Source organism: Sparus aurata, chromosome 24 (genome assembly GCF_900880675.1).
Source record: "Sparus aurata chromosome 24, fSpaAur1.1, whole genome shotgun sequence".
Lineage (NCBI taxonomy): Eukaryota > Metazoa > Chordata > Actinopteri > Spariformes > Sparidae > Sparus > Sparus aurata.
Genome location: NC_044210.1, coordinates 19,466,012 through 19,480,896, shown reverse-complemented (window position 1 = coordinate 19,480,896; position 14,885 = coordinate 19,466,012). Strand labels below are relative to the sequence as shown.

At 45.2% G+C, this 14,885-nt stretch overlaps 2 protein-coding genes across 2 annotated transcripts in view; one reads left to right on the top strand and one right to left on the bottom strand.

The window, feature by feature from the left end:
• Positions 1-7,754, top strand: part of LOC115576535 (arf-GAP with GTPase, ANK repeat and PH domain-containing protein 1-like) — an 87,415-nt gene extending 79,661 nt beyond the window's left edge. Inside the window, exons 17-18 of the mRNA XM_030409064.1 lie at positions 2,922-3,177; positions 3,361-7,754. Of these exons, the coding sequence (XP_030264924.1) occupies positions 2,922-3,177; positions 3,361-3,570 (466 nt within the window). The 3' untranslated portion in view covers positions 3,571-7,754. The remainder of the gene's footprint in view (positions 1-2,921; positions 3,178-3,360) is intronic.
• Positions 7,755-10,630: 2,876 nt separating this feature from the next.
• gbx2 (gastrulation brain homeobox 2) lies at positions 10,631-14,096 on the bottom strand. The gene is made up of 2 exons (XM_030409381.1): positions 13,266-14,096; positions 10,631-12,273 (listed from the first exon to the last, which is right to left on the bottom strand). Exons 1-2 carry the CDS (start codon positions 13,783-13,785, stop codon positions 11,744-11,746), a joined length of 1,050 nt encoding a protein of 349 aa, XP_030265241.1. The 5' UTR covers positions 13,786-14,096; the 3' UTR covers positions 10,631-11,743.
• Between the last annotated feature and the right edge of the window lie 789 nt (positions 14,097-14,885).

Genomic DNA, 14,885 nt, shown 5'->3' with positions numbered 1-14,885 from the left:
CACACACACACACACACACACACACACACACACACACACACACACACACACACAGTGCAGGGTCTCCTGAGCTCAAACAACAGGCAGGATATCAGAGTCCTGCAGTGGGCCCGGGGGCCCGGTGTGGGTCCCTGACTGAACCCAAACAGAATCACATTCCCGCCCCGACGTTTCCAACGGCGACCACGACCCGACGCCACCACGCCGTGGCTGATGAAGCTGTCAATCAACAGGCCCGCTCGCCACTGTGTGTTTGCTGTGACCCAGCAGAGAGCAGAACAATGGTACTGTAGAGAGTATACCTCCACCGGGCCAACAGTCTCCTGTTGTCACTCAGAACATTGATCGTTCTCAACAAGACCCACAACAAAGGTTCTGATCCAGCGTCTCCATGTCTCCTGTGTTCAAACACGAGTCAGAGCGAAAAGATTCAACAACAGAAAACATGAAATCATCACGTTGGTTCTGAAGCTCACAAACGTTTTCTGTCTTTTAATTCTCAGTCGTGTTGTTGTAAACGTCTGAGATCAGCTGATCAGGACGCACACACACACACACACACACACACACACACACACACACTAACCCCTCTGGGCTCCTGTTGACATATCTGCAGTGTGTGTGTGTGTGTGTGTGTGTGTGTGTCCCTGTCATAAACCATCTCACCGGGACTCATGTTTAATTATCTACCCAGCATGCCTTGCTGCTGGAGCGCAGCGCTGCGTCTAATGGGATGTGAAAAGGGACACACACACACATTAACACACACAATACGAGTGTGTGCGTTCAGGAGACACATGCTAACACATACTGTCACACACACACACACACACACACACACACACACACACACACAGTCCGTGTGGTTAATTAGTGCAATTAGCCTCTCCACTGTCCAGAGATGTGTGTTTTCAGGACTCATTAGCTCGTGATGATGTTTACCACAACACACACACACACACACACACACACACACACACACACACACGCTACAACCCAACACACACAACACAAAACACACAATGCAACAACAATGAAACCAACCAAACACACAACCAGTCACACACTGTTCACAAAACACACCACAACATGTTCTCACTACATGTCTGCAGTGTGAGGACGGTGCAGCGTGTTCAACATGTGTATCAGTGTCAGTCTGACGCTGACAACGTTCTTAAAGTTGCTTCATACAAAACTGACAAACACACACAGACAGACACACACACACACAGACAGACACACACTCGCTGAGATCCAGGCCCTTAGCAACTCCAGCGGCGGGGGAAGGCATGCGTTTCCTGGGTCCAGTGGCCTCACATTTCCTCTCCGTCCTCTGGAGGACAGAAGGCCAGAGCCCCGCTGAGAGCACACACACACACACACACACACACACACACACACACACACACACACACAAACAGACACACACTCCGTGACACCTCCAGTCTTTGTCCGGGGGCTGTCGGCCGTAGTCTCGTGTCCAGCCTCCCTACTCTCTCTCTGGGCCGGGGCAGGAAGGAGAAGCCCCCGGGACATTCCGTGATGCTAGCTGGTGTCACCCCCCACCCACCACACACACACACACACACACACACACACACACACACACACACACACACACACACACACACACACTGGTCTCCAGGAAGAGAGTTAATGAGATTCGTCCAGGTTCCCACACCAACACAACACTGATTCTTATTCTCTTTCCATTTTTCGTCTCATCCTCTTTTCCCACAGTTTCGTTTCCCATCATGCACCTCACCGGCCCATCCGTCTACACGTATGTGATTACTTTAGTTACTAGTTACTTTACAGATTACATGCTTCGTCACATTTTTTAATGAAAATGAATTGAAGACTTTTACTGGAGTTTGACTTCTGGGTACTTTTTTACAAATCACCCTGATGTTGTACTGTTAGAGTACCTGAGTAAAAGTACTCAGTTACTCTCCAGGTAACAAACACTGACAGATGAAGTGTTCTGTAATCAGTTACACACAGAACCGGTTCCACTGATGGAATGTAACTAAGTACATGTACTGTAGTCCACCACGTTTATCTGATAACTCAGTGAGTCTCAGTTTGAACCTGTGAAGCTTCTGTTTGTCTCCTCCTCCACTTCCTGCCTGCTCACCCCCTGCAGGAGGAGGAGGAGGAGGAGGAGAGAGGGGGGACAGCTCAATATCTCCCCCCGGGCCTCCTCCCCCGACCGGACTAATCCCAGCGGGCTGAATGAGCCGCTGTTTACATGGAGGGATTTGTGTAGATTAGAGCTCTGAGCTCTGTGGATTAGACACATCAGCAGTTCATGACACTCCATTGGTGAACAATGTGTCGTCCCGTCAGCCGGTCCGGTCCGGTCCGTCCCTCCGTGTCTTATTTCACACTCCAGAACATATTCAGCCGCTGAACTCACTTTGGTTTCAGCTGTTTTTGTGCACAAAAAACACGACTTTTCTTCCTGAAAAGCCTTTTTTATTGACCTAAAAATTAGAAGAAGATCTGAGTCCAAATCTACAACCTGAGAGTTTGTTTCTCATCTCAGTTTGGGGGATTTTTCTTGGATTACATGAGGTCGTGTTCAACTATTGATTATATATTTATTTATAATGTTTTGTTTGATTTATAAAATGTCAAGAAAGTGTTGAAACCTGCCGTCAGATGTCTTGATTTGTTCAACAAAGATCTTCTTAATGAAATATGACAAAGAAAAGCAGCAAATCCATGAAGTTATTGTTATTATTGTCTTTATTTGTTTGTTTCATTCTTTAATCACAATAATCAATCAATACTTGTTGATCATCGTCTTGTTGATCGACACAATGAAAGCCTGAAGTTGCATCTCTGGGTCAGACAGTTTTATTTTGGCGGGCAGCTTCCTGTCAGAGCTCTAACAGTCGTCCCGTCTCGTCCATCAGGGAGGAGAGGGAGCGTTGGATCCGGGCGAAGTACGAGCAGCGTCTGTTCGTGGCGTCGCTGCCCGGCGCCGACCTGTCGCTGGGCCAGCAGCTGCTGAGGGCGACGGCGGAGGAGGACCTGCGGCTCGTCGTGCTGCTGCTCGCACACGGAGGCCGACAGCAGGTCAACGAGACCTGCGGCGAGGGAGACGGACGCAACGCGCTGCACCTCGCCAGCCGCAAGGGCAACGTGGTCATCACGCAGCTGCTGATCTGGGTAAGAAGCTCGCCGCCGCCGCTCACACTGATTCATCGGCTCGCTTGTTGACGAATGTAAAAGTTACTTAAAGACGTTTAAAGAAAGAAACAAAATGTCAGGAACTGAATTTATTGAAGTTGTGTTGTTCAGTTTACAGCGATGAAGCTCTCTGATTGGTCGATCTCTCTCTCTCTCTCTCAGTACGGCGTGGATCTGATGGCGAGGGACGCCCACGGCAACAGTGCGATGGCGTACGCTCGGCAGGCCAACAGTCAGGAGTGCGTGGACACGCTGGCTCAGTACGGCTGCCCCGACGAGCGCTACCCGCTGATGGCCACGCCCAACCTGTCGCGCCGCAACACCAACCGCAACAACAGCTGCAGCAGCACCGGGAGCGCCGCGCTCATATGACGAGGACTCCGTGACCCCCATCTGGGAGAATCCTGATCCTTTATTTTGGGAACCACTACCTGTTGTGACTCTAAGCCCCGCCCCTTTCTCCCTGACGACCACCGCTGCCGCCGGCCCGTTGAGACTGATTGAGACTGATGGCGGCTCGGCGGCGGCGGCGCTGCGTCCACAGGAGGAACGGCGGTGGGAAACGTAGTCCGCCTTCATCAGAGCATTTTGGGAAACACGTGACTTACGACAGCCAATGACGGCCAGTCTGACGCTCGAGTGACATCATACCTCATCCGCTGTAATTTAACACTACGCGCCCCAACAGCCAATCAGAATCTCCGGGGGTCTGTCTCGCCAAAACATATCGTCGACACGAGGAAAACTGTGAGACGGAGACATGGAAGGAAGCCGGAGGCGGAGCCCAGGTGGCGGACTCCGCCTGCAGCGTCAGTGTTTCACCTTTACGTTATGAATTCTGTGAACTCTTTCGCCTTTACACGTTTTTTTAATGTGAAAATATCTCGATGTAAAAGATGATATCAGATCTTAGCGGTAAAACACGAGTGTGATAGATCGCATGTCCTAGACACTTTCTGCTTCTTTGGTTTTTTATCTTAATTTAAGCCTCTTGGTTTCCTGGATTGTGTATATTGTATCTGATGTGCATTGCTGGACCAATCGTTAACATGTCAACACGGGGAAGTTTTTATATTTGTTTGTTTTCCGGGTGTAAAAAGTCGTTAATGTACAGAAGCTCTTGCCAGGCTCAGGGACCGGAGACTGTCGACCGTCAGCCATCGTCTTTACCCAGAGAGTCCTTCCACCAGGAGTCGGGTCGCATCTGCTTCCACTTCGCTCAGCTCAGAATCCAACAGAACCAGCACCTGTTGGATCATTCTCTCGATTCACAGGCTGCAAAATATCAAACACAGAAACTCCAGCGACGTCTACAAGTTGCTCCGACAGATTTTTGGTTTTAGAAGACGAAGAAATCAAGCAAATGAACACGAACGACGACGACTGGAACCAGATTCTGGACTTCTGGACCGAAACAGTTTTTATTGGTAAGGTTCATGATGTTGCAGCCACAGCACCGACTTTGTTTGGATTTTAAAGGTGTTTTTGACAGAAGAAAAGTCTGAGCTGACCGGACTGAAATCTGAAACCCGTCCTGGTGAAATGATCGTAATTTAAACCGTCCCTGAAGTGAATTTAATTGTTTTTAATGTGTAAAAAAAATGGAAAAGACAAGGAAGCAGCTAACAGCCACACGGAGCGAAAAGGGAATTATCTTCTTCTTCTTCTTCTTCTTCTTCTTCTTCTTCTTCCTCTGCTAAATCTCACTTCCACCACCAGAAACACGACATGAACCCACGTACACGTCACAGTGTCACGTTCCCTCCAGAACCCGCCGCCGTCTCCCGTCCGTCCCGTCCAATCAGACAGTCTCCCCGATCTGCTCAGTGAATCACAAAGAAGGGCTTCTTCCTCGTCTCTGGTCTTGAAACCTCCTCGTTGTAAATAATCTCCTCTTTCTCCGTCACCTTCGTGTAAAGTAGAGAACACAGGAAGTACTTAATGTTTGCCGGCATGTCGGGTCGCAGAGTGGAAGTAGATTTATTCTGACGTTTGTTCGTGTGGAGAGAAAACCACGATCCCAGTCCGGAAGTCTTTACGCTGCTCGGACTGTCGAGTCTGAGCAGCTGTGAGAACGAGTCGAGACCGAGTCCAAATTCTGATCAAGGACTGAGTCATTATTCAGAGAAGTTTTGAGTCGAGACCGAGTCCAGATGTGATCGAGTTTGTCACGGCCACATCAGTCTGAGGCGGTTCTGAGCCTGAGAAGTTTAAGGAACAGGTCAAGACTGAAGTTTGAGCAAAGACCAAGTCTAGATTTGGTCGAGTTTGTTAGAACCAGTTGGGTCTGAGCGGCTTCACAGACGCGTCAAGATTAAGTCAAGACTGAGTCCAGTTAAAGTGTTCTGGAAATCAAATCAATACCAGTTAAACCACAACGGTCTTCTTCTGTCTCACGAGTCTCTCCTGGACTCGGTCTTGACTTGGACCGCTGGTCTCGGCCCGGTACGTCCTCGTAGATTTGACTGAGCGTTGATTTCTTTTGCTAGCTGGATCTGAATCATGTGGACTGATCAGGATCGCCGTCTGCTCGTCCTCAGACGTTCTGAACGGTCGAGTCGCAGCTTTCAGCCCGACTGTGTATAAAAGCAATACTCATGAACACATCGATCACGACTTCCCCACAACCACAAACACACTCTGTTTGTAGAAATGTAAGAAAGAACATTTTCCTCTTTCTGCCTTTTTGTTTTCTTTACCACGCCTTTACGTTCCTGAAGTCGTCCGACCTTCGTCCTGTTTGTGCCACCAGTCGTCTCAAAGATGGCGACTGATTTCCCGTAAAGACTAAACGTATGAGTTTGACCACATCAACTTTATTTTATGTTTTTATATCCGACTCGTCCCTCAGAGCAAATGTGTCCTTTTATTTATGACAGAAATGCACTAAATCTGATTGTCCGTCTGAACTCTGTCCACTACAGCTTCTTTTGTTTATCTTTTATTGGCGCTAACGGTCATTAGCTTGTTTCTCTAAGCGGTGGTGGTTTCCTCTAAACTTATGTGCGCTCTTATTTTGAAAGAACACTTAAATAGAGAGTACCTAGGGAATCAAAACTCAGTTTATTTAAAGCTTAAAGAAGAAAAAGCTCATTTGAATCTTCTCCTAAATGTTTGTAGGCACCAGAAACATCTCACGCTAACAGCTAGCAGTGAGCAAGCTAGCAACGTGTTTCTATTCAGAGACTAAACGTTGCATGAAAAAGAAAATGTCTCCAAAGATTATTTGAGTTAATGGGAACAGGAAACATTTATTTTTCAAGCTAGCAGTGAACACCTTAGCATAGCAGCATTGTTTGAGCCTAGTATGTACAAGCTAGCGCTAGTGAGGAATTAGCTAAACACAGCTAACAGAGAGCAGGTTGTTAACATCGGAGTGATTTTGCTAAATTCTCTTGCTGACAAACGGTTGAGTCAGTAACTTGTGAGACTTGAAACCAATCTGGAATCCAAAGTTAATTTAATCTCACTGAAGCAGAGAACAAATATCTAAAATGGCCACAGAAACTGCTGAGTCATCCGTCCTTGAAGCGAAGCGCAGTTAGCATCAAACAACCTAGCGTGGCAGCTTTGTTTCAGCTTACAAGTCAACTATAAATACTAAATGCTAAATGCTCTTTTGTTTCTTCTATGAAAATTAATCTTTTTTTAGAAAATCGACACATCCTGTGAAGCTACAGCCGCAGCTAGCTTAGCTTAGTTAGCTAACCTCGGCTAACAGAAAACGCATGTTGATTTCCCTGCTGAGTCTTTCCACTACAGTTTTATTTTGTTTTCGTTGAGAAGCTCGGTAATAACAATATTCAAAAACTGCTGATTCATCAATCACTGAAGCTAATAAATTAGCATCCTTATTTTCAACCTCACGACTGCCGTCAAGTTTTTTGAGCGTGCTTCTCAACATGAAGCTAAAAAATGAAGGTAAAGAAAAACACTAGAAACATCCTGCGAGGCTCTAATTGTCGCTAGCAATCCGTTAGCTAACGGGTATTAGCATGGTGCAATTTGTTGGTGTTAGCACAGATACGACAAGCTAACAAACTAAACAAGTGAAGCTGCCTGCTTGTATTTAAACCGCCCTGCTTTGAAAGATAACAAGGTAACCGCTCACCTTTCCGCTGGCGCTCGCCGCCGTCAGCGCCGCCACATCTGTACATAGACCTCAAACTACAAAGCAAAGAAGAAAACGACTCAGTATGATCACCGTTTGGTTTGTCTGGTTGTGTTTCCTCTTGTAGCCTTTACCTTTAAGCCCCGCCCGCCCGGGCCGTCCCATGCATTATTTATGAACGCACCCTGTGAGGGAGACTCCGCCCCCGTCAAACCTGCGTTTCTGTATATTTTCCTCTGACCTCTCTTATTGTTATGATTTATCATCCTGACACATTATTGTCCTTATTGTCATTGTTATTCTAATTATTATTATTATTATTGTTATTGACCTTCTGTTGGCTGTACAGTACCGTTGTTGAAAAGTTTTACTTAATACAGAGTCTTCTACTGTAATGTGTCTCTTTCAATAAAGACAAGAATAATGCTTCTTAATATAACCTCAAGTGTTCCTGCTCGTTGATCTTTGTCCTCTTTGTGGTCAATTTATTAATCCTGAAAACATTTAAAGTCTGAATTCAGTTATTTATTTCTCTTTTTTCCCCCAAGATGAGGTTTTAAAAATTACATTTTTTGTGGAACTTCTGAACCAAAGTGTGTTTAATTTTTGAATAATTTTGGACGGTGGAGAACATTTTCAAAGAGTTTGTTCTTTTTTGGTTGTCAATGACTGTGTTATGTGTGTGTGTTCGGTGTATGTTCAGTGTGTGTGTGTGTGTGTGTGTGTGTGTTCAGTGTGTGTGTTCAGTGTGTGTGTGTGTGTGTGTTCAGTGTGTGTGTTCAGAGTGTGTGTTCAGTGTGTGTGACTGTGTCTGTGGTGTTTGCTGTTGTCTGGTAATGAGATAATACCCTGCTAATCCCTCTTTAGCCCCGTGTTTAACAGGAAGAGAGAGAGTGTGTGTGTGTGTGTGTGTGTGTGTGTGTGTGTGTGTGTGTGTGTGTGTGTGTGTGTGTGTGTGTGTGTCCAGCGGCAGCAGATGGAGCCGCTTCAGTCAACACAGGAAGTTCCTCCACATCTCTGCTGTTAATCTGGACGGGAGTAAAATTGCGTTGAAGATGTTTCGACGTGTTTCCTTAAATTTAAGGTTTAAGATTATTATTTTTTTAATAGTGAAAATTATTAAATTCCACCTCGAGGTCACTGCTGTTTTTCTCCCGGAGTTTAAAAATAACAGAATTTTATAGTTTTGTTAGAATAAACACAAATGTTTAAAATATGTGTTTTTCAAATTGAGTTTTGAATGAGAGAATTGTCTGTTCAGAACAGAAAATTCTCTCATTCAAAACTCCATTTGAAAAATCACACATTTTAAACATTTGCATTTATTCTAACAAAAGTGGAGAAGGAGCAGATTTCATAAAACACCTCGTCGGGAGATTGTTCTTTTAAAGGAGCACGCTGCATTTTTTTGGGGGAAGAAATTCAAATATTTACAGTATTAATGAGGTCATTTGTTCTGTAGGTGGCGGGGTCCGCCACAAGTGAACATAGTGGAATAGTATAAACGGTGTCGTCCCTTTATTCAGTCGTGCAGACAAAGACTTTGATTGTTTCTCGCCGCTACGTTAAAGGAACATTTCACCGTAAAGAGTCAAATCCAGTCCAGTTTTAACGGACTGTGAAATTCTGACACCACAGAAGAAGAAGACGGCGACACACTCCGTCAGGATTAATCAGCAGGAGGTGATCTGACGGGGGGACGCGGAGGAGGCCGATCCCCTCGGGCCTCGTTCGTCAGCCGACCACGACGGCCCGGCTTGATTACAACAAAACTCATTAGAGTCACAGACAGAACCACCGGGTCCGATCAGGGCGAATCCCTGCATTTAGATTTTTGTGACACAAAACTGATTTTCATTGGCTGAAAAAATAATAACTTGATGTGAAGATGGACGGCAGTAGAGAAACTCTCTGCTAGGGTCCATTTAGAAACTGCAGCGTTTAAGATCGTCAGAGTTCAGACAACAAAAAAACAACAGAATTAGTTTTTTTCTGAGACAGTTTTTAGACAAATCACTTTCTTTTAAAATGGTCCAAAAACAACAGATCCTACATCTCCCATTATACACCTGGGCACACACTCAGTTTCTGTAAAGTGTGACGCTCCTTTAATTTCCAGTCAGAACTCCATTTAGAAAAGTCGACATTTAAAAAGGAAAGAAAACAGGAAGCGTCGTCTGCTTCCTCATTTCATATAATAATAATAATGATGATAATAATAATGATAATAATAATAATAATAATAATATTTATAGAAGCTGTGGATTAATTTCACTATTGATTGATTTTACAGTTTATTGATTATTGATTAAAATTTTAAAAAGCCCAAAAATAAGATGTGACGAGCTTCAAATGTTAAAAGATGTTTTATTAAATGTTGAAAAGTTACACTGGATCATTTTTATCTGCTGATTTAAATTATTAAATGATAAATTGATTATTAAAAGCTGTTTCTGAATTTTTTTATTTTAATTTCCTCTCTGGACATTTTGAGGCCTTTTTATTTCAGGATGACTTCACTGAAACTTCACGTGTTGATGACGACACACAGGTGTTGCTGATCTGCTGACGTCACGTCCGTGAGGAGAGCCCGCAGGTAGATGTCTGCCGCCATTTTGTTCCTGATGAGAAAAGAGGCCTGATAGGTCCTCACACACACATGCTGGTTATAATCAGCGCTAATTAATGCTAATAATTAGCTAATGTTGTGGCCGTTAGCTCGATGACCGGAAGGAGCAACATGCTAGCTGCCTGGAAGCTAAACAGGTATTTATGTCTCGTTTTTAACTTATCATTTAAATGTAATGTTGTTTTTAATGTTGAACAGACATAAAGTTTAGTTTGTTTTCTGAACTTTAGTTGAATATTCACTGTATCGTATTAAATGTAGTTTAATTCTCTTTAATTTAACCGGAAGTTAACAGAAACCTCAAATGAATGCGTTCATTTAAACATTTACAGATTAAAACTGTTAATCTGTTTTCTTTTTTGTGCTTGTTTTGTCCTAAACTTTATTGACACAGGCTGACAGACAAACAGAAGCAGAAATATTCTCTTGATTTCTGGTTTTTAAACTTAAATTTCCCTCAAAGATAAATCATAAAGTCAGATTATTTAACATGTTAGATCTCTAACAGCAGATTCTGCTGATGCTCATTTAAAAAACACTTTTTATTAATTTGTCTGATCGAGTTTAAATCGATTTGTGGCCTTGAACGCATCATCAGGCCTTCAAAATAAGACCAAAGAAACGCGGGCTTTTATTTATGAAATCACGTCGTGTGAGCACAAATCTAAGTGTTTATATTTTATTAAACATAATTCAAAGTGAGAAGAGTGTTTTATTAAAGATTTAAACACGTTGAGCTGAAATAAATAAATGAGGAAGACAGAGCAGCTGTGAACATCTGGGCACGTGTCATCGTTTAATTCACACTTATATCTTTCTTTTCTTTTTTACCTCCATACTTCAGGGAATGTTTCTTACTTTTGCACATTTTATATAAATAAATTAGCAGCGTCCGTTTTTGTCCAAAAGAGGAGAAATGACGTGAGCGCGGAGCAGAAACAGAGAAGAAGAAGAAGAAGAAACCAAAGAACAACATGTTAAAATCACGCGCACACGTCATCACGCTGATGTCCGCAGTTTGGTCCCGCGTGTGTATTTACAGGAGAGGTGTCAGTTCGTGTCCTCCTCCTCCTCCTCCTCCTCCTCCTCTTCTTCTTCACGCACAGTTTTTGGTGTCGCTCCACATCAGGTCAGATTTGCGGTTCGTCCCGCAGCTTCACGCGCCGCTGAGTCTCGTGTCGAGGTTTCACGTGTGTTTATTTATTTGTTTTAATTACCTGTAATTAATAAAAGATGACGTCTAAACTCATCTGTCATTTAAAAAAAAAAAAAAGTCTTTTAGGAATTAAAACCAGACTCCGTTTGAAAAAAGGCGAATTTTAAAATCTCGCCGCTGCAGTTTCCTCTCAGTGACGTCATCAGGGTGAAAAGTGTAATTAACACTTTTGTTAATGAGACTTTTAAAACTCGTCCGTGATTAAAAACAACTCTCTGATTTCTGTTTGAGTCTGAGACGTTTTTCTGAATGAATTCACTGAACAGATGAAATTAAATTTCAGCAGCTTCATTTTAAAATCCGGTTTTTATTACAACAACACGAAAATCAAATATTGTTCTGATTGTTTCTCTTCAGAAGAACCGGGTCAGATTCTGGTTCCTTCAGCTGTGGGTGACGTCACATTATCTGTTCAGTTTAATTTAAATTAATTTAAATGTTGACGTCAGAAGTCGAATCATCCTGAAGCATCTTTAAATCTGACGTGTGATTTAGTCTACATGTCGCTCAGAATCAGAACCGAACCCTCGACACGAGCCTCGCTGCCTCGCTGCCTTGCTCGGCGGCTCTCCGGAAGTCTCTTCTTCTTCTACGGTCTGGCCTGCTCCATCTGCTGGTGCTGACTCCTTATTGCGAAGCGGCTCACGTGCACCGGGATGGGAACGACTATTTTGGGGTTCCGGGACGGCTCCCCGGATTTGTTGTTGACGTTTCCGGCTTTGACCCGTTTCCACTTGGCGCGCCGGTTCTGGAACCAGATCTTCACCTGCACCTCGCTCAGCTTGAGCGCATGCGCGATCTGCGAGCGCTCGGTGAGCGACAGGTACTTCTTGCAGTGGAACTCCTTCTCCAGCTCCAGCAGCTGCTCGCTGGTGAACGCCGTCCGCCGCCGCCGGTTCTTCCCGCCGCCGCCGCCTCCCGCCCCGGACCCGCCGCCGCCGGAACCGTGCATGTGCGGGCCGTCGTCCAGACCTCCTCCGCCGCCGTCCCCGTCCTCCTTGTGGCACATGGACGTGAGGTTGTCGTCCGAGCTGTAGTCCAGGTCGGAGTCCATGGAGAAGCTCTCGTCCTTCCGGCCGCAGTCGTCCTCCTTGGACTCGTCTTTACTGTGCGCTCTGACTGTGAGGAGGAGGAGAGGAGTCATCATCAGAACCAGAACCAGGACACGTTATCAAACAACACAAACACAAAGTTCACGAGTCTGAACGATTCAACGTTTTCCTCTTATTTCCAAAAACACCCCAAATATTTATTTTAAAACGAGCTTCAACATTTAAACGCGTCACATTTATTCAGTTTTTAATTCTAAAGATTAAATATAAAAACTGTCCTTTAAATCTGATTTACGACCAAAGAAAATAATAAAACTGTGACTGATTTATGGATCTGAAACTGAGTGAACAGATTTATAGATTGAATGAATAAATAAAGATGAACTGAACAGAAAACACGAGAACATGATAAACTGTGTTTCTGAGCGGAACCCGAACTGCTGCACATCTGTGCAGGTGCGGGTGGATTCGGAGGAGCAGGAGCAGGAGCAGGAGGAGGTGGAGGTGCTCGTGTCAATCTCTCCATCATCAGTGTTTGGATCAGAAAACACGCGCTCCGGTTTTTCACGCGTAATTACGCACGGAGCGTGTTTCTGTTACTGAAACTCTTCAGATTCAACCAGAAGAAATAAAAACTCAGCGGGACGGAAAATGTTTTATTTCTACAAGAAGAAATAAAATCTGAGGGTTTCTGGATTTAAAGAAATATTCCAGATTAAATTCATCAAAGTTTTTTATTCTCTGCAGTTTATTTTCTGTCTCGAGGCCTCAAAGAACAAAAACATCCGATTAAATTTAAATCTGAGAAACATTTAATTTGTTCGTTTAAATTTGTTATGTTTTGAATTCTTCTTAAATTAATTAAACACGTTTTTCTTTTAATTAAGAACAAAAATTCTGTCGCTGATTATTTAAAAAAGTTAAATCCAATAAATCAGAAAAGATTCTCGTGTTTTAATTTTAACTTCTGAAATAAAAAATGTGACGGACAGAAGTTCTGTGGGCTGATTCTGAGCCTGGTTCTGAGGTGTCAGACGGGCCCCGGAGGTCCGGACATACCTGTGGAGGTCTGCACCGCCGTGTCCGTGTCGTGGAAGGCCGGCAGCCCCGCGGACTCCTTCCCCTGCAGGAAGCTCTTCCCGTCCTCCGCGTCCAGCCGCAGCTCCTGAGTTTTGTCGAACACGGCGTGCAGCGCCTGCGAGCCGAACTTCCGGGCCGCCTCCTGGTGCTGCTGGGACGGGGAGAAGCCGCCGGGCAGCGACGCCATGAGCGTGGAGGTGAGCGCCATGCCCTGCGTCAGGCCCTGCGCCAGGCTGGAGCAGAAGCCGCTCTGCAGGCTGGGCATCTGCGGGTGCGGGTGGTGTCCGGCGGGCAGCGCCTGCTGCAGGGCCGGCGGCGGCGGCGGGGGCGGCTGCAGCACCACCGACCGGTACGGCATGAACATCGGGTAGCCGGTGTAGACGAAGTGTCCCGGGCTGGGCTGCGGGGGCCCCCCGATCAGAGAGTCAATGCTGAAGGCGGTGGTGCTTCCGAGTGGCCGCTGCATCACCATGAAGGACGGAGCGAACGCTGCGCTCATATGAAGACCGGAGAAGGAGCGCTGTGGGCGGCCGCGGAGGGAGGACGGAGCCCCGGAGGAGCCGCGGCGGGGAGAGCGAGTTCAGAGCGACGATAATCCGAGTAAACAGAACCATTCCATCGGACCGCTCAGCTGCTAGTCCCCCGCACACACATGAACACTGCTCCTGACGCACCGTGCGCTCCGCTCCAACCTGTCCGGACTGCGGTCCCTCGGCAGCGGACACTTCTCCTGCACTCGCCCGCTGAGCCTCGCTGAGCCTGGCTGAGTCTGAGTGTGTGTCGGTGTGTGTTTCCGCCTCTCAGCGCGTCCGGAGCCGTTTTGGATTTAAATTGCGCTCCTCTCTGTTTAATTGCGCTGCCTTCTCCAGGCGGGCCCCGCCCCCTCGCCGCGCTCTGGCTCCTGATTGGTCGGCTGTGGATGATGTGACGGCTCGCCTTTGGTCTCCTGGATGAATGCCAATTACACAAATTGGGACCACGGGCCATTTAAGGATATGAAAACACATCATGGTAAATAATAAGCTATATATATTCTGTGTGTGTGTGTGTGTGTGTGTGTGTGTGTGTGTGTGTGTATGTGTGTGTGTGTGTGTGTGTGTGTGTGAGAGAGAGAGAGAGAGAGAGATCTACATACACACAACAACAATCTGTCAACTGCACTTAAATCCCTAAATACTTAAAAAAATATTATTATTTTTACCTCAGACTGAGTTTCAGTGCTCTTATTCTGAAAACCATCACAGAAATTTTTTGAATGAAAACTTTTTAACATAAAACAAAAATGACAGTTTCTCTTCATGGAAACACAACAACGACTGCAGTAAATGGAGATTTGACTTAAAACAAACAATTCTCATAGGCTCCATTAAAACTTTGCTGAATTAGCTGTTAGCACTTCCTGTTAGCATTGTGCTCATGGACATACAGACGACGATCAATGTGTTACTGTAAGACTAAAGAAAACTTTAAAACGTGACTTTTCTAAGGCAAGTCCTGCATAAACGTAAAGAGCAACCTGAATAAAAAAATCTCCAGAAGACCTGAGGTCCTTGTTCTCCCTCCTAGTTTAGCCTGTTAGCATGCTAACATTGACTAATG

Bases quoted from the DNA above. Each gene is read 5' to 3' on its own strand.
- gbx2 (XM_030409381.1), bottom strand. From the start codon at position 13,785: ATGAGCGCAGCGTTCGCTCCGTCCTTCATGGTGATGCAGCGGCCACTC. The intron at 12,274-13,265 runs GTATGTCCGGAC...TCCTCCTCACAG, and splicing joins GGCGGTGCAGACCTCCACAG to TCAGAGCGCACAGTAAAGAC.